This window comes from Caloenas nicobarica, chromosome 2, assembly GCF_036013445.1.
Source record: "Caloenas nicobarica isolate bCalNic1 chromosome 2, bCalNic1.hap1, whole genome shotgun sequence".
NCBI classification, from domain to species: domain Eukaryota; kingdom Metazoa; phylum Chordata; class Aves; order Columbiformes; family Columbidae; genus Caloenas; species Caloenas nicobarica.
Window position 1 is genome coordinate 51,407,671 of NC_088246.1, and position 24,763 is coordinate 51,432,433.

The 24,763-nt window shown below is 42.5% G+C and overlaps 1 protein-coding gene across 1 annotated transcript in view; it reads left to right on the forward strand.

Annotated features, from left to right (window-relative positions):
• Positions 1–1,356: 1,356 nt before the first annotated feature.
• Positions 1,357–24,763, forward strand: part of EPDR1 (ependymin related 1) — a 32,699-nt gene continuing 9,292 nt past the window's right edge. Inside the window, exon 1 of the mRNA XM_065629077.1 lies at positions 1,357–1,696. Within this exon, the coding sequence (XP_065485149.1) occupies positions 1,413–1,696 (284 nt within the window). The 5' untranslated portion in view covers positions 1,357–1,412. The remainder of the gene's footprint in view (positions 1,697–24,763) is intronic.

Consider the following 24,763-nt stretch of genomic DNA (forward strand, 5'->3'; position numbering starts at 1 on the left):
ACCTCCACCCCGTTTAATCCCCCGGCGACATCACTGCGTCTCTCGTCCGCGGCTCCAGTTCCGTTTCTGTTTTCAATTGTGTCATAAATTCCTTCAGGTGGCCGGAGAGGGAGGGAGGAACAAACCCAAACTACACGCGCCTGCCGCGGAGCTGCGCGCTCCGACGCGGGGAGAGGGGAGGAGGAGGCGGGAGGAACGCGGGAGCCGCGACCGGAGCCCCCCTCCTGCGGAGCTGAACTTTACGCTGCATTTTATTGAGGGAAACGGAGCAGAAACTTTTTGCAGGTTTAGGGGAGCTGCGGCGGTTGCTCGCGTCGCCGCCCGAGTGGTTGCAGAGTTACCTCCTTGAGCTCAGCACGGCCGGGGAAACGCGTGAGGCGGACCGGCAGACGGGCAGGGAAGTTGCTTTTTGCCCGGTTTGCTCGGGACGAGGGAAGCGGCGGCGGCCGACCCGAGGCGGGACCGGGGCCTGTGCGGGGCTGCTCTGCGGGCAGTCAGTCCACCACTGCGCTTTCCCCACCCTTGTCCTCCCCCAGTCGCATCTGCAAATGGGTGCGAGAAGGGATTTCAGGTTTTCTCCTATATCGGGACTAAGCGACTCCCACCCAGCTCCCTCCCACCCCAGTCTCTGTGCACGGAAAAGACCTATGGGCCCTTCCACCCTTGGGGAGAAATGCTGCCTACCGGTCATTGAGAGACTCGATGAGAAAACAGTATTAACGCAATGTCAGATTATTGCAGTGGCCTGGGAAAGCTCCAGCATGGCTCAGAGTTAGCAGCTGCTGGGCCTGCCCTGGCCAGGTTCCGTGGTGCCACCAGTGTTTCCCCTCGTAGATCCAGTGGGGCTCTGACCTGCATGCAGCAGAGGATCTGTGGGGGCAGAAGGTTCCCCCCTCCCTTTGTGTGAAAGGAAAGCTCAACCACAGCGGGCAGTAAACAAGGGCTGAGAAAGAGATCAGTGGGAGATGAAGGTATTCATGTGCTCGATGACATTGTATGTTGGGAGCCACCGGCAAGGAAATAGTTAATTCCTCCCTCTACAGCAGCTTCACCTAGCCGGTCCCCCTCCTGTTCGTGTATCCCCTTCCTCCCAAAGCCCACAGAGAGTGCTCAGAAGTACCCCAAAACTCGGATCTTGCAGGTGCCCCTCTGGCATCACTCCTCGAGGGCACAGCCAGGGCAAGCAGACCCTCACGGGCACTCCGGCTGCGCGGGGGCACGAGGGTCCCCGTTCCCCCGCTGCCTCCTGCTCTCCCATCCCGCTCGTACGGAGCGGCAGCAGCAGAAACCGCCTCTCCCCGCCGAGGTGATGCGGGTTTGGAGGCGGGCCGCCCCCGCCCCCCCTTGGCGCAGGCCTGCCCGCCCGCCTGCGCGCTGTGCGGGGCGGCCGTGCGCGGAGCGGGGCGCGGAGCATGGCGCAGGCGGCGGGCGGGATGTGGCTGCGGCGGCCGCAGCTGGATCCGGAGCCGAGGCTGCTGCTGCGGCTGCTGCTGCTGAGCGGCCTCCTCCTGCGGGTCGGCGGGGCGGCGGCGGCGGCGGGGGCCGAGCCGTGCCAGGCGCCGCGGCAGTGGGAAGGGCGCACCGTGACCTACGAGCACGGCACGGGCCGCAACACACGGGCCGCCGTCTCCTACGACGGTCCCAACCAGCGCCTCCGCATCCTGGAGGAGAGGAAAGCGCTCATCCCCTGCAAGAAGTAGGTGTCCGCAGCGGGACCCCGCGGCGAGGACGGGCCGGGCGGGGCGGCGATGGTCGGCACAGAGCCCGGAGTAGCTTCACGGCGGAGGGGGGCAATGCGGAGCGGGGCGGGGGGGTGCCCCTAGGCCCCCGGGGTTGCGGGGCGCCACCTCCTCTGCGGGAGACGGGGGAGCGCGGGGGGCGGCAGCGGCGGGGCGGCTGGGCATGGCTGCGGGCAGGCAGCTGCTGGGAGTAACCGGCGGTAGAAAACCTGTCGCAGACATGATTTGTATCCGTGCTCCCTCTATAGATATACGTATCTATCTCGAGAGATTTATGATCAACAATGTCAGCTTTTTACCTTCAGAGATATTCCTCTCTCCCAACTGTTGTTGTTTTTTGAGTTGTTTTTGTTTCTGTTTTTTAATGAAATGGGAAGCAAGACCGAAAATGCAGCCCAAACTGTGGGCTATAACAGGTACAGTGAGGTATAGTGAAGAGATTACACTCGAACATGGGAATAATGTTGTGGGAGGGGGTGGTTCTAGCCCATTAATTTACTGACAAGTTTGAGTCATGTTTTGCAAGCTCTCTGCTCATTCTCGGTTCCTGCAAGTGCTAAGTCAGTGCAGGGTGTCAGGTCACATCTGTTACCTGTGGTACAGCGCACTTACATTGCACAGGCTGCCCAGCCCCAAAGGCCCTCCCTGTTCTTAATTTATACAGCATGTGTCTGTTAAGCCCATAACTAACTCAACAAAATCCTGCGTCATTGTGCATTTCTTGATTTGCTGAAAAATAAGTGCAGAAAAAAGCTGTCTGAAGAAAGGCCTGTTTTTTTCTCCTCAGCCTGCCAAGCTCAGGCCCTGACAGACTAGGTGGAATAGATGATCAGCCCAGAGGGGCCTTCCTGAGTGAGATGTTTCTGGTTACCAAGTGTCAATAATTCTCTTATACCCTGTCCAGACATACCTGCTACTGTGAGTGTAGTCAGTCTGCCCATACCTCCGCCTCTCCCACCTAAAAATTGTGCAAATAGTACTGCATCAGTCCTGGGGATGTGTAAGCCAAGGTGAAGACCAGGCTACAAATGCTGTATCATCCAGACTAAATGGTCCCTGATTTGAAAGACTAATATTCCTGGCTTTTTTTTTTTTTTTTGTGACGACGATCGATTTCTTACCAACATGACATAGTCATTGTTTTAATCTTTCCAAAGTGCATACTCTCCTCCGTCTTTCTGTGACAGTCCCAAAACACTCTTAAAACTGGTTTATGTGTCTCATTTTAAAGCTTAGCTTTCCCTCATTGTGAGGTTTTTTTCTTTATTACTGTTTTAATGTAAGAGCCATATGAAGAATGTTAAAAGCAACATACGGCTGTTTGTTGGTGATCTGCTAACATGCAACATAGAGTCTGACACTGGCTGTGCTCATAGTCCCCTTCTCTTAGAAGTCCTAGGTTGACCTTCATGTTTGACAAGCATAAAACTGTGCTACAAAGTCTGGTGCAATCCTTTTCTAGCTTCTAAGTTGCACTGACCTCATTCCTTCAAGTTTATGTTTATTTTACTTGAAACCTTTGTTTTAAGATTGAATAATTATTCTACATTTTCCACTCTGGGCCAGATTTTGGCTTTTGCCAAGATCTACTCTTTTCACATTTTTGATAAATATTTGCTCTGGATGCAGCTTTGTCTAGGCTGATAGTGCTAGAAAGAGGCAGAGTGCAGACAGGTGCACTTGAAGCATCTCTCTGTTGGTTTTTCCTGTTTTAGTATTTTTGTTGTAGACAATCTCTGAACTCAGGAATCCCTGCTGTTTCCAGGCTGGCCATGTTTTCTGCCATCCAAAACTGGAGGGTGATTTTGTTATGTGCACAGCTAGTGTCTGCTAAGGGCGTGACCCAGCTTCCATTGAAGTCAACAGAAAGACTCCCATTGATTTCAATGTGTGTTGGATCGAATCTGGAGTTGTGAGCACAACTTCATTTCACTGTGGACACAGTGAGTCATAAGCTGAATCCTTCAGAAGTTAGAGGCAAGGGGATTTTTCCTGACTTTTGAATAATAACCTCTCCCCCACTCCACTTTGACGTTGGCAAGGAAAGGATAATTATGCTGAGGCCGTGACTACAAAAGCAACAAGAAAAACAGTGCTGTCCTGGTCTCTAAGGGAATTTCAGTCTAAATTCTCACAAATTGACATATTTTGCTCCTATCAGATGTGATGTACATACAGCAATCAGGGTTGGCCAACAACCAAGTTTTTATACAAAGCGTTTTCTGAAGCTTGCAAATGTGGACCTTAATCAGACACAGCCCTGTTTAAGTTAGTTGACTGAGGTTAATCAGGGACACAAAGATCTGCGTGTGTGGAATGGCTTGCAGGCTCATAACCACAGGAAAACCTGAAACTTTCAGTTTTTATTATAGATATATGTTTCAAATTAATGTAATTTGCAATGCGGCATTTTCATATCTACGTCGACCCAGTGTTTTAAGTAAACTCCTGAAAAGTAACCATGAAGTAACTATCTCATAGCTGCTTTGTTAACATCACTCCTTTGCTCGTCAGTCATTGCAGGAGCACCCAAGATGGAGTGACTGCAATGGGGAAGACTGCCTGGTCCCCATTGTTGTCACCTGCCACCTGAGCACACCCCTCACTCACTGTACAACCAAGTGAAGCTGATGGGTTTAAGCAGTTGTTGACAGTTGTTTCAGCTGGCTTGTTGGGTGTATGTTTCTGTGGGTCGTGCTGTTGATTGCCTGTTCTCCTGTTTAGAGTATAAAAACTACCAATGGTGATCCTAGGCCGAGCTTTTCAGAGGAGAACCTATTCCAGTTGGATTAATTACTAAACTTTATTTTTCACTCCTTTACAGCCCCAGCCTTAGCTACACTCTGCATCTTATGTTTGCTCCGGTGTGCCTTGCCACACTGCTTTTTTCCCCTTCGGGATCAAAATTTTTGGGATAGACAAGCAGAGCAGGGACAATCATCTCTTTTGGTTCTGTGTAGTGCTCAGCTGATACCAGAGAAGTGGAAATAAAACAGAGATTTTTATTGAGTAGATTGTACCATTTCCAATTTGGAAGAGGTCATGCCAGTAAGGTTATTATATGAAGTGAACAGTTCCCTAGAGCTCTTGAGGCAGAGCTGTGTCACATTACCTGTTAAACACTGGACGTGTTTATTAATCCTTTATTGCCTACTACATGGTGTTCCTTCCTTTTGTGCTCTCTGTATATTAACCCTTCCTTGGTCTTGTTCAACCCTCTGTTGGCCACCTTCTCAGGACACTGCATACAAGAGGTAACAGTCATCAGTGTGGTTTTGCTGTTGGGGCAAAAGTGTTTCATTTTAAGGTAACATCTACTGGTCCAGATTTGAATATGACGTCACTTTAAACTGGTGAGAAATCCTGGCACTACAAAGGTCTAAACAAAAAATCCTACTGACTAATATTGTGGCCAGAACTTCATGTGTCCTGCATCGCCTTTCATTTTCTTGGAGAAAGAGAGCAAGAAGTGTACAGCCTGGCACTGCTGAAGCCACTCAAAAGGCATTAGGGATCAGTTAAGAATTCATTAAGAAAAGCAAGAAGTGGAGAGCAGAGCAGAAATCACACAGATGGGGTTTGAAGGCCTGGGTGTTACTTAACACATGCCATATTCATACAGTTTCACCCTTATTTTCCATACTCTTTTTCACAGAGTGATTTTAAGGGCAGGCCCAGTAACAGTTTCTCCTATGAGAAATGTGATGGTGGGGAGAAAAAAATTCCACGCGGTCAGGAAAGTCAGTAGGAAGAAGAAAATTAATTTCTCTCATCTATGACTGTATTTTAAATGTAACTTCCATGTGCCATTGTACAGTGTGCAGCACACTGGGGTGCTTATGTGTTTGAGAGTGCTAGGGTTATTGTTTTAACAACCATAACTGCAGAGCAGAAAAACAACCTGGAGATAACATTTCAATGTTTATTTAAAAACAGAACTGCATGTTGGTAATTACTTTAGTTTCAATTGTATTTGCAAAAGGCAAGCACAGTTATGGGCAGGATTAACGTCTTCACTTGGCAAGAAAAACTGCTAGTACAATAAAGGGAACAACAAAGCTGTGTTTAGAGAAATACGTCTGTTATTCCAGCAGGCTGTTTGCAGGCATGTGTAAATCCCTGTCCCTGACTGAAGAGAAGCAGTGTATGGTCAGGTGCAAATATAACAGCATTCATCTGGAGAAGCGGTGGTGACTTTTCAAAATAAACAGTGTGGGCACACGTGTCTGACTGACTTATCTCAACTACTTCTTAGTCGTTTTAGGATGTGTGATTGTAAAGGAAAAAACAGTGGTGCCTGACCTATTAAAATCATATAATCCATCCGTTCTGTGGTCATTATGGTGACTCAACAGGCTAAGTATTGAGCTACCCTGAGCAACTGCAAATTTGTTTCCCAGACTTGGTTTTGGGAGTGGTTTCTGCAGCTTAATGTTTAGGAGAATGAACGATGGTCATGAGTAAAATTTTCAGAATTAGCCAAGTTACTTGGGAACCCAAGCCCCGTTTTCTAAGATTATGTAAAGCGTGCAGACTTCTGAGACCCTCAATTTGCAGTGAAGCAAAGAATTGAATTTTCAGCAGTTTCTCTAAATCTAATGCAAGTTCTTGGGATCTCAAATGCTTCATACGCTGCTGTGCATATAAGTCACTATTGAGAACAAGAACTAAGGGAGGGTACTTAAGCCTCCTGCATTTACTTTCCTCCCATAGGTGCTGAGTTCTTTCAGGTGCTGGCTGCTGGTAAAGACTCTGAGTTTGGAGAAGGCAACCCTGGAAAGCTGCTGTGATGGACGCAGGCTGGCAGGCAGATGCTAGGCGATAGCCTGAAGCATGCAGCCGTTGTCCTAGTGAGAGCTGCTGTTGGGGTACGGAGAGTTGGCTCTGCAAGCCTCAACTTTTACATTCCCATCATACACTGATTCATGAGTTGGTTTACTGAGTCCCTTAGTGATGCTTCCTGGTGAGGCGACCAGTTCCTTGGAGAAGAGCGCTGTGCAAGGAGGGAGCCATGGTTCGTGAGGGCTGTGTGGAGGAGCATCTCAGTCAGACTGTTCATTCTGTTTATTTCTGCCTACAAGAGGCATCAGCCATTTCCACGTTCTTGCTTTTGTTGGAGGTCGGCCAGGCTGTGCAGGTCAGGAAGGCGGTGAAGCTAATTGCCTTCGTTGTTGCAGGTGGGCTGGGGGAAGAGATGAAAACATCACTTGGGGAGGTAGCTGAAAGGCTTCAGCCATCAAGCTGCAGCACTGACAAGCAAGTGGACTCTATCAGAGGAAGCTGGGAACAGTTGGCTTAGCCATGCTTTTGTTTTGCATTTTATGTTGCTGATAACTTCCTTAGACAGCAGCATCTTTGTCAGTATTGTGGGGGGGAAAAAAAAGGTAACTGAGTATGAATAAAGCAGATCCATTGCTTTGAGATGCCATATTCTATTTAGTGTAGTGTTCTCAAAACCCTTGTTTATGGTAAGTACGCTGCAGACGTTTCATATGCTACCAAAACACAGCACCCACCCAAACTGCAAGAAATAAACTGGTTCTTAAGTCTGAAAGGGCAAGGTCCACAGAACCCTTTAAAAGTGTAGAGAAAATGTAGATAAACAATGTCCAGTAACCCCAAATTGATAAATTGCTGGAGTGCTGGTTGGTATGCTTAAAAACTGCTGTCAGACTTCAGTGGGGTCATTATTATCATCTCGGTTATAAATATTGTTGACTGGATGTTCTTAAAAAAATAAAAGTTCTAATCAAGAAGTTTTGTTTTTCTAAAAAAGGCTGTTAAAGGATAGCCACTGGCACCATGTTGCTGGTGATACTGTTGTATGCTGGCTTAAGCCTTTTATCTTTCTGAACCCTTTAAAGCTGGGGAAATAATTCCTCTTATTCTCTCTTCCTTGTCTGTTTGAACTCTTTGGCATAACGTGTGTTTGCATTGAAACTTACGGCTCATTTTATACTATTAGACATTACAATGAAAACTTAAAGCAACACCAGGACTGCACTGAAGATACCGTATGCATACATACCTATAACTCAGACCAGAGGACCAGTGTTTTCACAAGATAAGTCACTGCCATTTTTAATCAGGGATTTTTTAAAAAAATTCTATGATAGAGACTTAGAGTGGAAATGAATGGAGAGAGAGAGAGAGACATTCAAGTTCATAATTTGTTCTGTGCTTGCAGACAGCACGCAGACAGTCAGTGGTGACATGACTGCACAGCTAAACAAACACGATGAAAGAAATCTTTATATTCATGATCTTAATTTGTGCTCTATTCAGCTTGAGGCCTGGTGTAATTTAAACGGCACAACTGGCAACATCACACCTATTCTCACAGGACCAAATGCTATTTGTCTGAAAAAGCATCCCCTCTGAGGGATAAGCCATAATCTTCTAATTTAGGGATGATCTTGCACTGCCGTGAGCTGAGGAAAAAACTGACCGTACATTGCTTTCAGAGAAATCAGGGATAAAAGCATCCAAAGGACACTTTACCAACTGCTATGTTACTCCTTCAACTGTAATCTGTTTAAGTTAAGGATCCAGTAAGTTAGACAGTTTCAGGTATTCAAGAGAGCATTTACTGAAATGCCTCCAGAAATTTGTCTGTTTGAGCACTATAGCTTTCTATAATCTTTCTGTATGCTCTCCATTTCTTCGCATCCCAGTCTGGTTCATCTCAATTCCAGTGCATGACACAACAGGGTGGTTTAGGGCGCAGTCTCTTCCCTGTAATGTGTCTCCATCAGTTTCCCGTTGTGGCTGTAGCCATCCCTGGGCTGAGTGGTGGGTTTGTGCCTGGGCTCCTTTTTTTGCAGGGTGAGAGGATGTCCTCCAGTATTGTCCCACTGGCTGGGGAGCAGCTGTGGCCTGTTCCCAGGAGCAGCATTTAGGAGGTAGTACTGCATCCTGGAATTTGGAGAGAGCTAAGACCAGAGGACACACTGATTTATTCAGTCCCACTGTTTATTTTTCATATGCAGTTGAACTGCATTTTCCTTGATATGCCAGAAAGAGAAGGGTTTCATATGCGACAGCTGCATATGTTACAGCTGAGACTATACTGAAAAGCTGAAGAGTTTGGGTTAAGAAGTAAAAGATTTTTTTATTACTTTTTGCTTACTTCTGTAACTCAGGGCTGAAAACTTACTGAAGTCTATGAGAATTTTTTCTTTGGCACAAAGATCTCATCACAGGACTTAATGTTAGATGCACATTTGTAACATATGTGGGAGGTATGTACAAGAAATACATTTCTCTGTTTCCAACTCAAACTCGGCCTCGATTCTGAGGTTGGTCCATTCTGCCAAAACTGAAACCATCTTTCAGTCTTTAGCCTTATTGATGACAGCAGTGGTATAACTGTGGTGGACAGCTTTCAATGTTGTGTCATCTGAGTGGAATTGGAAGAGGTGGTGATAAAACCTGTGCCTCTGAATCCAGTCCACACCCTGCCTCTGCCAGCATTTCCAGGGATGAATTTTGGTAGGCAATTGCCAGTTAGAGGAGAGGAAGTGTTCAGGGAAGGAGGCAGGATGTTTAAATTTTAAGAACAGAAGACTATATTTTTTTTAGCCTTCCCTGCATTTCATTTGGCAGTCCATTTGTTCACTAGTGGACTTAATTTTCATGCTGTTGTTGTTCATTAGTACTGCTGTTGATTTGTTCACGTGACAAGAGAATTTATGGATAAGTTTATTATTTTGTAGGTCTTTGTGTGCTTTTTCCTGTCAGAGGTCATCCTACTGAAAGTTTTCTTCTCCAGGTAGAGAACTGATTTGTTTCACATATCAACAGGCTTGTCCATTTTATAACTGCATGTGACAGGTTTTCAACTGGATGATATTTTCATAGACAAGGGAAGGCAGTGAAACGGTAGTCATTTATGCCTTTATCTGTGTGCCAGGTCATTAGCTGATGCAAAATTGAAAGGTTAGGTTCAAATATTCTTCCGTCCTCTTCATTTTGCTGTGAGCTGATGGCTAAACTTCACATTATCAGATGCTTCAATTCAGGAAAGGACAGTGGCATCGCAAACAACACTGAGTTATTCAGAAAAAGAATAAATACACTAATCTGTCACATAACACAGGAGAAGGTTAAATGTAAAGGAGCTTTGGGAAGAAGAATGCTTGCCAGAGTGGCCAGGTGTCATGAAGAGATAAGAATGGGAATAAGAGGAATGTAAATAAATTGCAAGATTAGAAACTGATGCAGTTTTAGAAGTGGACTTTTGACAATTCAGGGATGAACATAATAGAAAATAGGACAGGGTTTTCTTCTCAAGCTTGGTTTTTAGGCATCGGATCTGTGCAAGAACTGGAGGAGAATGTCTTTTCCCCTGCCTGTCATGCTGGGGCTGCTTTCTGGGTAAGTGGTCGTGTGGCCAGTGATGTTTGGGCTGTGGATCTGTGTAGCTGCAGCAGCAGGAATCCAACTCCTGACCTTCATATTGGTCAACTTCATTGCTATCTTCACGTGACCTTCAGCGTGGCCTTCCTTGTAGATTTGCCAGGAATTGCATGTTCAGCAACTTGCTGAGTTCTCGCTTTGAAACTATTTTTACCTGTTTCTCTTCTTAATTCAAAGAGGAAATTATTTTTGTGTTTTTAAGGCACGGTATAGTGTCTGGTGTGCTGGGGAGGGAGTGATGTCTGAGTAGAACAGGCCCACCTTGTGCAATATTTTGGCTCTCCAAAAATAAGGACCATTATGCCCAGCATGGCATTGCATAACTTGAAGGTAGCACTGGCCAGTGAAACTTCTCCTCATCTCTGCCAAGCAGACCTGTTTCTTTCAGCTGTTTTTGTTTACTGCCTCACTTTTTTAGCCCTTGGGGAAATGCATGTATGTTGACAAGAGATCTTAGATTCCACAGGGAAACTGTGTGTTCTCCCAAGGCTCCAGAGGATGGCTGGTTGCCTCTATCATGGTCACTCTCTGATATCTGAGAGTCACAGGTCAAGGACAGGATTTTCTGCCAAGAGTTTGTTCCCATGCGTGAAAGTACAGAAGGCTCAACATGTGAGACAGTCCTTGTTTTCAGTAGTGTGTTAATTTCTGGAGTTGATACCTTTTATACTTTGATACCTAGGAGTAAATTAGTGGTTTCCAACAGCAGCATAACTGTCCTTGTCCAAAACCTAATTTATGACAGGTGGTAGTAAAAAAGAAAGAAACATTTGTTTTCATCTGAACTTGTACCTTTTTTTTTCATATTTTGTAACTATAGATCCTTGACAAACATTTATTTGAGAATCAGTTTAATCATTATTTTGAAGGTTATATGCACACATTTGGCTTTATGTCCCACTTGATTATTAAAATATGCTTCCCTTGTACCACAAAAAGTGAGTAAGGTAAGAGTATTTTTTGCAGTTCTTTTTTTTGAAATGATAATTTTGTTAGCAAAATTTCCTACAGTCATTAGTGCTGTTCCAAAAACTTAGCAATGACCATATTCTTGCTTTTTCAGATTTTGTTTTCAGCTTTTCACAATTTTCAGAATTTCTGGCATCAGAACATGAATTTGGCAGGCATTTTCTTCTTGTACAGTGCTCACACTGTAGTTATTACAATTTTTCAGTCTTTGGCTACTAAGATTTCATATGTCTCAGGAGCTACATAGCTATTCATTCCATGAAAACCTATTTTTTATCCCTTTCGTTCCTTATGAAATTTACTCTTTCATTCTGGCATCATCCAGACTATATTTTGTAGGCCAAATTCAGCCTGGAGGAAACTTCCATCCAGGCTTCTGCCTTTCACTGCTGAATAAGCTCCTTGTTGCTTTAATAATTGTCTGGCCCTTGGATCCCCCTGTGTCCATGTTGGAGAAGTAGAAAGGGCTGGGTACGTAGGTTGGAAATTACTCCAGTCGCTCCTGTGGGTGAGGGTCAGTGGTGTGCAGTGCCATACTGGAAGAGTAATGGAAAAGTCACTGGTAATGTGTGCGAATGCCACACTGTGTGTGCATTGCTAATTTATTTTGCATATAAAACAACTCAGGGTTGAGTGATCTTGGGACATTATTAATTTCTTGTCTGACAAAAAAAAAAAGAAACCTGTAAGATTTGGGCAGTTAAGAAGATTAGGATTATCAGGTATCATTGATAGATACCAAATTATTCTAAATCTGGAGTTCTGTCTGCATTAAAAAAAAGTTTCAAAACTTAATAAAATAAATAGAAATATGAGTAGAACTGCATAAGTGTCTAATTCAACTCAAATGCCCCCAGAGAGCTGTCTGAAAGCTACAGGCATAAAAGCACATAAGGTTTCTAGAATTCTGGAAGAGTAGTAAAAATCTTGATTGCTGTCTTCTTTTGGATCTTAGAAGGCTTAAACTGTTTTGCTCTAGCTCTTCCCTAAATTATAAACGAAAGCAATCTCTTCATTGCAGTTGAAATTGTCTTTTAAAATGAAATATCCAAGAAGGGGCTTATCCTTAAGTTCATTAAACTCATTTGCCTTTTTCAAATGGAAGGTAATATTGCATACTTACTGGATGTCTTATTTTCAAAATGTATTATTTATCCTGAGGACAGTTCATAACGAAATGTGATATTGTGACTGATAGCATAACAATGTAGAAGACCAAATTTACCACAAGTATTGCAACATCCCGTATTAACGTTACTTACGATGAACCTTGTTTCTTTACTCCATTTAAAAAATAACATTGTAATAACGCCCTGCATATTTACCTTTTGGTCAGTCGAATAGTCACAAGTAATTCCTTCCAAAAATGGCTTCACTGATCCTTGTTGATTGATTTCTTGTGCAGTAACGTGCTATTCAGAATCTGTTCCTTAATAGCTATTGGTAAATATTATTTCATATTTTCGAGTGTATGTTCAAAACACATTGCCAACTGCTTTACTGGAGTTAGCAGCAAAGCAGGAAAAGTTTTATGACATCTGTAACTAATATCCCAGGTTGTCTCTTGGGAGCAAACTGTTTTCTCTCTCTTTTTTTTTTTTTTTTTTTTTTTAAGAACAGACTTAATTTTTCTTATGGCTTTAATGGGATGAGAAAAAAAAGCCCCCCGAAATACTTCCACAGAATGGTACCACTTACCACTAGGATAAAGAACAAAAGTCTCTATCTTTTTTCTGCTCTGTTCTTACTCTGAGCTTGGGACCAGTTGAAGAGAGAAAAATATTGTAAGGTAACAATGAAGACAACAGCTTATAAGAGTTTGCAGTGAGGTTTCAGTCTCTCATGTTGTCCATCTGTTTCGCTGTCAGTTCTGGTGCCTTCACACTTAGCAAGCCTTATCTGCTGTCATCCTGTCAGTTCTCTGTGGGAATTCATGGTGAGGTTGCTGCTTCATCTGAAAATCAGATGGCTCAGTAGATAAGAGGGTTCCTCAAAATGTGGTGTTCTTGGCATTTGACAGTTACTTTGGTGAAACTCTACGCAAGGAAGCTGGTGTGAGACCTGTTCAGCCCCTGAACACCTGGGAATTTCTCCTTAAGAAGTCTGTCTGGATTGATACCTGCTGTTTGTATGGATACCTGTTGTTTCAGAAATTAATGTTTCTGAGGGGGAACGGCCGGATTTTCTGCAGAGTTTTCCAAGGACAGTTTTGTACATGGCAGTGCTAAAGGCTTTTAAGCACAAATATGGAGCACAGAGTCAATGCAGTGAACACAGCAAAGAAAGATCTCATTTTTCATTCTTTCGGTATCTCCTAATACCATTTGCAACTGAGATTTTGTCATGTTCAGATACTTCTTGTGCCAGGAAACTTATGATTCTGCCATACTTTTAGGCAGCCAGCACTGGAAAGTTTACTCATGCTATGCAGTTATGGTAATTCTCAGAGGATGTTTATTATTTGGAAAGCATAATTCCATACAGGATGAGGAATTCTTACTACAATTAGTTCCCAAATTAATGTATCACTGCTTAATTAGATCCAGATTTGTTTGCCTACATCTTTTGCCCAAGAAATAAATTTCTTTTTTCTTATCTGTGGTGACATCTGGGGACTTGGATGCCTCCCTGTATCACTTTAAATACCTGTGCACAAAACCACACATGGATTTGCAAAGTCAGACTGATGAAAGACTTGCTGGTTTTTTAATTTATCTTCTGGTTTGCTTGTCTCCAAAACAAAATGTAATCATGTGGATATTGATTCTCAGTACATTTATATGTATTCTTTGCTCAGTGGCATATTTATCTTAATTTTTTGTTAGTTACATTGACTTTAGGAGTAGGTGATTTCACAACATACGTACCTCTTAGGCAGATTATTTTAAATTCCTAAATCCTTAATGTAATTAATCTAGTCTTCTGAAGTATGAAACAGTTGGCCAATGGAGACGGAGGCAGAACTGAGTATAATTCAGATACATTCAGGCTACCCAGTCTGTCATATCGGTTGTGCTATTATAGTCAAGCCAGGTCAAAGTGATGTACAGTCTGACACGGAGACACGAGCTGATGTTTGAGGCACCGCCAGATGTAGGTACCACAGCTGCTTAGTTGGAGCCCAGTAAAGGGATCCATGGTGGGTCAAATGGGTTCTCCTCTCTTACTGTGTTTTGGAAGTCTAGCACATGTCTGAAACACAGTTTGGTTCTCTGGATTTCCTTCCTCTGAAAGAATGGAAAAATTCGCTTACAAAGTTTGTATCATGTCTCTACAGGATATGTATTGCAAATGAGATGCTTAAAAACTGTAGCAATAGTAACTATAAACATTGTTCAATGTGTAAAATGTCCTTTGGATGATTTTTTTTAACCATGGAAGTGTTCTTTAAACATCCAGTATTGTCCCCCCTGTTGGCCCAATGAATTATCTACTGTTTGCAATTTCTGCTCCATTTATAATCATTCTGGTCTTCATAATTCGCCTCCCTCAAATATTTGAATGCAGTTTCAGGATGTAAAAAAAACAGAAATAATTTTTATATTTTTAAAAATGTCACTTAAAATATTACGAAAAGAGGGAGAACGTCTCATCATTTCACCATGCATATGGTGTTTGCTAGGAACTTATATAGTGTATGTACAATAATCAAATATAAAACCAAAAATCTGCTGAAACCATTAGCCCAAAATGTTTATACTGAAGCAGCGTATGTAGAAATGAAGCCTTGTGAGAGCTGATCATAGCAGCCGCCAGCTACAATGCCCTTGAAATACATCTGCTGTGTAGAGAGCTGGGGCAGTTGGTGACAACATGGGTGCTTGGTCTCCTCTTAGGATTTGGGTGAACCTCTACCCAGATGCTTTTTGTAAGAAGAGGTGAGCAGCAACCAAATCACCATCTTGGCCAGAGTGAGTTTCCTGTATGATTTTTGCTCCTTACCAGCTCCCTCCCTCAGAAATCACTTTCCTGTTCCCTGAATGAGTCCAACTACAGGGTTAACACAATATGGAGAACCTGGAAGAGCAAGTACCCCAAGAGACACAGCACACCAGAAAACAAATTGATACATAAAAGTGCTGCAAAGATTTCCCATAAGCGAATTCATTTTTCTGAGTTTCCATACTCTCAGAGTTGTAGGATTTTTGTGAAGTTAACTATAGCAAATTACTACACAAAAAAGGCCCCAAAGAGGGGTTTTTGTGAAAAAAGATGCTTTGAATACTTTATGTGTTTGTAGTTAAGGATAGAAAAATATTATTAATAATTACTTTGCCTAAAAACAAAGGCCAGAACACTATAAGGAAAAGAACAAGAAATATCACAAAAGTCAAAATATTATAAGTTGGCTTTAACTTGTTGAAATACATTTTGGGGAGTTGAGAGTACATAAAATGTGTTATGTTTGCCTTCCAGCATCTCCTCAGATTGCCCATTTGAGATAAGTTGATGGTTGTGTTCGGTTTTAAACATTTTTCAGCTTCTTTTTTCTTCTAAATGGAACAGCCAATAAATGCCTGATCCAACATCTGTAAAAATCAGTGCAACTCCTCAGGCTGCTTTCACAGGGCTGTGGATCAGGTTAATGCATAATTTTGGAGAAGGAGTTATACAGCCAGATTTATCTCTAATTACATAGCTGGTAGGTGGAAATTGTAAACAGCAGCAGTTACATGAGGATCTGCTGTTATGCTGCGGGAAGAACAATTGTCTCTTGACAGCCAGGGGACACATGAGATATGGGAGGGAAAATCTGATGGGCAGAAAAGTGATTTCTACTGATGCACTTCTCTGGGGAGAGAACTTAGGAGTTTCTTGTGCAGTCTTTGCATAGAAAAAATGTCTGTTAATGTTGGGCACCTCAAGTTTGCAATGGTTACACTCGCACACGGAATTTTAGAAAAGATTGGATACTTGCCCTCTGAAAATTTGTGCTTTTCATGTGTGTTCACATTGAACATCCAAAATAGGAAGCTGTTCAAAACCACAGGTCAGTTTTGAAAATCTTGCCCATTAAATGTATAAAATAACATAATTAGAATCAATAAAAAAGTCAACATGCAAATATGAGACACTGTATAAATTTAAAATAATTATGAAGTAATTTGTACTTTAAAACCAAATTATTTTCGTATTTGTTATGGTTGTAGGAATGGTGAGGGAAAATAATTTTGGCATGTACAAAAGTTCTGAGCTCATATTAATTAAGAAAAGCTCAAAGAAAACTGTGGCTCCCTGGCAGTGTATGTGTGACACTGGGCTCTTTGTCAGGAAAACACCCCCAAATTAGGTAGGCATACCTGTTTGCCAAAGACTTCATTTTGTATTTGTGTCAGATGCTAAATGGTAAAGCTATTTCTGTCATGTTTTAAGCAGCATGGGTAGTCTAAACATGTTCAATATGTCTAGTGACCTTTTCCTGAGTAATGGAAAACTTTCAACTGTGCCAGTGCAGTATATTTATATCAATATTATTTACAGGTCTTGCCCTCCTTGCTACTGCTTGTTAGAACTGTCCTTGAATTAAAAATAAATGTGTCAGGGTTTTAATACAATTAAAATGGCTATAAATGTTATTAAAAATAGAAATGTATTCTTAGCCATGCTTACTTTAGCTGATTGCTATGTCTTCAGCAACTGTTATTTCAGTGATGGACTGCCAGATAATCTGTGAAATGGTTCTGCATCAAATACACCGATTTGTACCCTGAAGTAAGTACTCAGTAGTTTGAAAAGAAAGGGTTTGAAATTCATGTTAATCTTTTAATTATTTATGTATTTGCATTCTAGCTGAGTTTTACAAACACACTGATGTCTAACAGTTTCTTGTGATGCATCCTGGATATTGCTTACAGAGGGGTCCTACAAGCAGTATCTGTGTGTGGTGACTGCTGAAAGTCCCCCACAAAAGCCAAAGAAGTTGAAGGTTCCTGTCAGTTGTAATAATGAAAATCACAATAACTCAATAAATCACACACCCACACCAGTTTTGTGAAGAGCAGTTTTAACAGGTGGTTTAACCTTTTAATTATTCCATTTAAATGCTGAGCATGTGTCATTTGAATTCTGTCTCCTCAGTCCTGATTTTACACGGTATTTGTCTTTTAACATGTTCAGGCACTGGAAACAATGAGATGGTGTAATTAGGGTTAGCTGTAAAAGTGGGCAGAGCTGAGGATCATCAGTGTGCAGGAGATGGCACTGTCCTTCAAATCCTGAGGCTCCCTGAGTGAAATAAGATGGAGGTTCAGCCTTCTGCTGACGCTCCTCGGAGATGATGCACAGTTGCCACCATTGCTTTTGGGAAGTCTCAGAAAGTGATGGCCAAAGCTTGTTCAGCACCTTCAGGCAGGTAGCAGTGTGAAGGATCCAAGTTGCAGACCTGATAATGTCAGGACTAGTTGGTTAATCTTTCTGTTACCAGAAGAGATGAGCAGCCATCAATATTCTCTAATCACCTGTGTGTAAGGCTGGGAAGATCTCTGAGCTGCCATATAACCCGTTCCTCCATCCCAGAAAAGCAAAGCTGTATTTGGGATGTCTCTGACCCTTGGTTTTCTTACCAGTTCTTGTAAAAGCTGGAGCTTAACAAGATTCCATGGAAACCTGTAGCACTTACAAACACAGTCATTTTCAGGGGATATCACTTAAACCCTCCTTGCTGAAAGTGATGGTGTTTTCTTCCAATGCTACCTTCAGCTAACATGGAGAACAATTGGTATTCTTTCTTAGCTTTTTATATGCTGGATGGCTTATTACAGAATCACAGAATGGCTGGGGTTGGAAGGGACCTCTGGAGATCATCTAGTCCCACCCACCTGCTAAAGCAGGTTGACCCAGAGCAGATCACACAGGAATGTGTCCAGGCGCATCTTAAATGTATCCAAAGAAGGAGACTCCACAACCTGTCTGGGCAGCCTGTTCCAGTGCTCTGTCACCCCCAAAGTAAAGAAGTTTCTCCTCATATTCGGATGGAACCTCCTGTGCTTAAGTCTGTGCTGTTGCCCCTCATCCTATTGTTGAGCACCACTGAAAGGAGTCTGGTCCCATCCTCTTGACATCCACCCTTGAGATATTTCTAAATATTGATGAGATCCCCTCTCAGCCTTCTCTTCTCCAGGCTGAACAGACCCAGCTCTCAGTTTCTCCTCATAAGAAAGAGGCTCCAGACCCCTGATCATCTTCTTAGCCCACCGCTGGACTCTCTCCAGTAATTCCTTGTCCTTCTTAAACTGGGGAGCCCAGAACTGGATGCAGTACTCCAGATGCGGCCTCACCAGGGCAGAGTAGAGGGGGAGGACAACCTCCCTCAACCTGCTGGCCACACTCTTCTTAATGCACCTCAGGATACCGTTGGACTACTTGGCCACAAGGGCACATTTCTGACTCATGGTCAACCTGTTGTCGACCAGAACTCCCAAGTCCTTCTCTGCAGTGCTGCTTTCCAGCAGGTCCACCCCTAACCTGTACTGATTCTTCCACAGGTGCAGGACCCTGAACTTGCCCTTGTTAAACTTCACTAGGTTCTTCTCTGCCGAGGCCTCCAGCCTGTCCAGGTCTTGCTGAATGGCAGCACAGCCTTCTGGTGTGTTGGCCCTTCCTCCCAATTTGGTATGATCAGCAAACTTGCTGAGGGCGCACTCAGTCTCTTCATCCAGATCATTGATGAACAGGTTGAACAGGACTGGACCCAACTCTGACCCTTGGGGAACCCCACTAACTACAGGCCTCCAACCAGACTCTGCACCATTGATCACAACCCTCTGAGCTCTGCCATCCAGCCAGTTCATGATCCATCTCACTGTACATTCATCCAGCCTGCACTTCCTGAGCTTGCTTATGGGGAGGTTGTGAGAGGCGGTGTCAAAAGCCTTGCTGAAGTCAAGGTAGACAACATCCACTGCTCTTCCCTCATCTACCCAGCCAGTCATACTATGATAGAAGGCCATCAGGTTGGTCAAACGTGATTTCCCTTTGGTGAACCCATGCTGATAGCCTTCTTTTCCTCCACATCCTTGGAGATGACGTCCAGAATGAGCTGTTCCATCACCTTTCCAGGGATGGAGGTGAGGCTGACTGGCCTGTAGTTTCGTGGGTGGTCCTTCTTGCCCTTTTTGAAGACTGGAGTGACATTGGCTTTTCTGCAGTCTTCAGGCACCTCTCCTGTTCTCCAAGACCTTTCAAAGATGATGGGAAGTGGCTTTGCAATAACATCTGCCAATTCTCTCAGCACTTGTGAGTGCATCCCATTGGGGCCCATGGATTTGTGGATGTCCAGTTTGTGTAAACAATCTCTAACCTGATCTTCTTCAACCAAGGGAAGGTCTTCCTTTTGCCAGACTTTCTCTTCTATGTCTAGGGTCTGGGATACCTGAGGGCCAGTTTTAGCAGTAAAGATGGAAGTGAAGAAGGCGTTCAGTAACTCTGCCTTCTCTGTATCATCCATCGCCAGGGCATCCTCCTCATTCAGCAGTGGATCTACATTTTCCCTAACCTTCCTTTTGCTGCTGATATACTTGGTGAAGCCCTTCTTGTTGTCTTTGACATCCCTGGCCAGATTGCTTCCAAGTGGAGCTTGGCCTTCCTCACCTCATCCCTGCGTACTGTAACAGTCTCCTTGTATTCCTCCCAGGTGGTCTGCCCCTTATTCCACGTTACACAAACATCCTTCTTCCACCCATGTTTTGACTGGAATTCCTTACTCATCCATGCTGGCCTCTTATTCCCTTTACTTGATTTCTTCCTCATAGGGATGCATTGGTCTTGGGCTTGGAGGAAGTGATATTTCCTACCTCAGTCTTCCTCTTGTAGAATAAACATGCCCAGTTTCTTCATAGGTCCTGCTTCTTAAACATCATACTTTTCTTGCTGTTCTCTGGACTGTATGCAGTCTGTTTATCTGATCCCTTAAGGGTGGCATCCAAAACCAGGAACAGCATTACCACTCTGACCTCACCAGGGCTATGCAGAACAGAATAAATGACCTCTGTAATTGACCCAGAACTGTAAAGCTGCCTTTCTAAATCATTACTGTGTACTGTACCACATATCAATGGAGATGTGTTCAAAATGCCATTTACTTTATAACCATGGAAAAATTAACATTTGTCCATAATGGTACATTTTCACTCACACAGACATTCTGTTCTTTCCCATAATTCTTTTATTTTGCATGCTTTCAGTCAGGTCCCCCTGGACTTTTAACACACCAACTCTTTGTATTTGAATCCAGTCACTATCTTATGCACTCAGCAAACAATATTACTTTGGACTGATAGCTGCTGAAGGAAGAAGAAAAAGATCTACACAAAGCCCTCTGGATGAAATGAAGAAGTTATTTTTGCATTGGAGGTGGGGAGGGAGAATGAAGTACAGTGCCAGGACTTCAGGTTGTATTTATTTCCAGTGAAGTGAATCTCCATCTTTCACAACGTTTACTTAAAAATAAGCTATACTCAGATCTTTGGATAAGTGTACTTAGCTTTGAAACTGTGTTGTCTGATTATCCTAGCTGGCCTGACTTCTAAACTCCCTTAAAAACAGACCTTGTGTTTTTTTACATTGGACAGATATCTGAAAGACCTGAATCATCCCTCTTAAGGAAATCATTGCAGATGGAAGGTGGAAATCATTACATCTTGGGGCAGTAATCTGATACAAGTGCATATCCTCACAAATTTTTCCAGGGAATATTCCACTGTGAAAGAAAAATTTACTCTATCAGAACAGAGATCTACTCCCCATCTGTTCCAAAGGGCAATCTGTTCCACAGACTTCTTCATGATTGCTTTTTATACTCGAATGCATACCGGAAAGCAACTAACTGGCCAAGTAGATGTGTGATGGGATTTGCAGTCTCAATCAAGAGCAATATAGATCTCCTCAATTTCATGGTACTCAAAGATCCATCTCTGTTTATACATACACGTTAAGATGTGTAAGAACCTGCAGTGCCCAGTGCTAGCTGAAAAATTGGTGTTTATTTTTTATTATTATTTTATTCTGAAGTGTCTGGAAAAGGGAGATCATTTAAGTTTAGTTATCTGTTATCAGGGAATCTCATTCTGCTGTGCCTTTCTGATGTGTAAAATAGGTGTTATCATATTGGAACAGAGCTAAGGTCCAATTTAATATCCTGTCTCTGAGCCTGATACAGAGAAAAGTCTGAAAACTCCAGAGAAATCTGACAATTACAAGTAAAATTAAAAACAGGAACGCAGGTATGCCTTTTATTTTGTTTTGTTCTGTTTTGGGGGTTTTTTGGTTTGGGGCTTTTTTTGTTGGTTTGTTTTGGTTTTTTGGTTGTTTCATTGATTGATTGGTTTTTGTTGTTGTTGTTTTCTTTCTGGAGATACTCTCAATCATTGTAACCATGATTTTCCTAGCTATCTCTACGTGTTAAATTTCTGCTTCCTTTTTCTTACATTTTTCCAAGTTCATAGAGTGCCCTAATATAATTGTGTGCTTAGAAGAGCATTTCCACATCTTAGTTTTGAGCATCCCCTCTTTCAATTGTGTTATTTACTTTCCTTCTGTATATAACACAAAGAGGATGAGAAATGAAATAAATGATAATGTACCTCTGTCATTTCCCTCCATATTGTTCTGTCTTTCCTTAGGTCTTTAGTATACATTGAGAAGCAAATCCTGGCCTTCCTCATTCTTTTTGGTCTCCACTAAGTCCTGCTGTGATATTCCAGTTACCTTTATTATTATTAACCTACTCAGGGCAACAAGACCTGTACTAGGCTTTTTTACAAACCCAGAACAGGAAAATAATCTCTGACTTCAAGTCTATTTTGATATGATGTGGCTCTGCTAGTATCTACCATAGTCCCTAGGAGATGAGTCCATGGATTCATTGGAAAGCATTCTGGCATTCTGGCTATATCTTCCATTCCTTTCCTTTTTGAGCTATGCCATTGTCCACTGAGGGCTCTGATTCACGAATATACGTGGGGAAACACACAGATGCTCTCTATGAAGAATAATGCATCTTTTAGCCCCTTGCAAAACAGGACTCCCTTAAAACACAATACTTTATTGTTTTCCTGAATTTCAACTTCAATCAGGATGCATTGTCCTCAGGGCTACAACTCGGTGGACCAGGCTGTTTATTATGGAGTGTCAAATAGCCAAAAAGGGACAGCAAGGGGACAGCGTTCTTGCTGAAGAACTTAATTTGCCGTAGCATTTGCCAAAGTAGCTCATCTAATTTATGGCAAAACAAATAAAGAAATAAGACATTGCATCATTTTTTATTGAGTTTTGTAAATAAAATCACAAAAATATATCATACTTTAGTTGATGTAGCTTTGACTTTCCATCTCTTGATTCCTATGTTTAAGGTTTTCTTTCTACATGAACTTCGTAATTAACGGTATTCAAACTGCCTAATTCACTTTGCTTTGGAAACTAGTCGTGCTGACAAAGTTCCTCATGTACCTTGCTAATTAGATAACTGATACAGAGGGCTTGGTCATCTTGAAAATAACGTAAGGCTTTTACAATCTGCGAGTGATTTAAGTCAGACTAAAAAATACTGCTTTTACACAGATCAGATTACATTTGCTGTCATGTGTATTTGCACAATACTGTATTTGTACAATATACCATCATCCAGCACTACTGCCAAACATGTGAGATCAAATATGGTAAATTACTGTTGTTGTTGAGGTCTGATACACCAGAAGAAAAACACAAGTCTGAAATTACCGAAAACTTCATGGGAAAGAGGAGAGGAGTTCCCAGAAATATATTGAAAAACTAATGCTTCTGAGTTTTGAACTGAGCTCGCCAGAGCTTTCCAAAAGCAGATTAATGTTCTTGACTTGATGAGTGTTTATCAACTGTCTGCATGTCTGCTCAGCAGCTTTGCTCCCTTGAAAATGTCCTTAATCTGAAGAGCTGAGAAGATGAGGTTTTGAAGTCATCCATCTAGTAAAGGTTCCCATTCTCACAGTACATCTTTCTTCAATAAAAAATGTGTGAAAAATAGTGTTATTGTTATGAAAATTTTGTGGGATATGTTATCAAGAGGATACAAGTTAACTGAAGAATCACATATTTGGATGTACCTGTCAGTGCACACGAGAACAGAGAATTCGTTTGGAATATTTTTTGTGAAAGTTCTTCTAGTTGGAAGTGTTTCTAACTTCTTTCACAGTGTTTAAAAATGCCTCTTTAGAAACAGAGCCAGCAAAAAGTTATATAATGCCACAAAGACAGACAGATGCTTCAAGCTTTCATTAGTCTCAAACGAGAAAGCAAAGTTAACTTTGGAATAATTGCAGCAACCTCGACTTTATATCTTAAATGTCAAATGCTGTTCCCTGCTGAGCCATACAATATCTCTGATACAAATTATACATAAAATTTTGCTTTCGTTTTTCAATTTCTTTATAATAATTACTAAGTAATGTAAGTCCTGGTTAACATGAGTGCGAGTTTTAAAGATACAATAGGTGCACCTGGGAAAGCTGAATCAACAGATACCTGAAATCCCTTATGTCTTTTCAGGAAAGGAAAGTCTGTTTTACAAGAACCATTGTTCCCTTGTTGTTTGGGGCAGGAATTGTGGTTTTGTTCTTTGTTAATACAATGCCCAACACAACTGGTTCTTGATCCCTGGTTAGAGTGTCTTTAGTGCTACAGCAATCAAAAAATAAATAAAGATAATAGCATTTTAAGACTCCAGTATTTTAAGTTACTTGTCCAAAGCCACAGAGCGAAATGATGCAGAGCCAGATTTCTCACACAAGGAATTTCTTTTACCTGATCTCAGCCTCCCACCATTATTTTGGTTCACTCTAGCAAAATGACCTTGTCTAATGTGCTTTGGTACATCGCTTGGGTCTTGGCTTGCTACTGGCAGCACCCCTGCTCCTCTGAGTCACTATGAAAGCAACTGGACAGCGTCTCCTTCCTTCTAGGTTTGATGCTCACGAGGAAACCTTTGGAAGTGCAGAATTAAACCCTGGGAGTCACACAGATGTGTTAGGTGATGGGCGGGCTAGCACGCTTCAGCACTGACAGCTGGGAAGGACCTCAGCATAAGTCACTTTTCAGCAGGACTCAGTGCAGACTGAGTGCCTGGAACAGAGCTGGTAGCATGGTCTCGAGTCTAATGACTTTTTTTTCTGACAAATATTTAAAAATAATTAATTGCTTTGAATTGCATTAATAACATGCAGAACAATAATCCATTCAAAAGACAAGTCATTAGATAAGTTTATTGGTTTCAGTAATTTATGAGGGTCTGAGACTGTGTCTCTAAGTTATCTGGGCTGTCTCCTGGTAGGCATCTCTAACTATGTCCCCAAATTTCAGGAGGAATCTCAGAGGTAGGATGGCATTTGAATGCACACTCACTCCTCACGGTATGTCCGCAATGCAAGTGCTTTGCCTCATGATTGCGTGGGCATAGTATACTGCCCTTGGCTTGAATTCAGTTGGTCTCTTATTCAGTAAAAATACTTCCCTTAGGTCGGGAGAAGAGAGTACTGAACTCAGTGTGTATCCCACCTGTCTGACATGATTACTTCCAGCAAAGTCAAGGGAATTATTTGCCCAGGATGTGATCCAGTGTTAAGAAATTCTTTAAAGCATAGGAAGAAAAACATGTGCATGTCTTTATA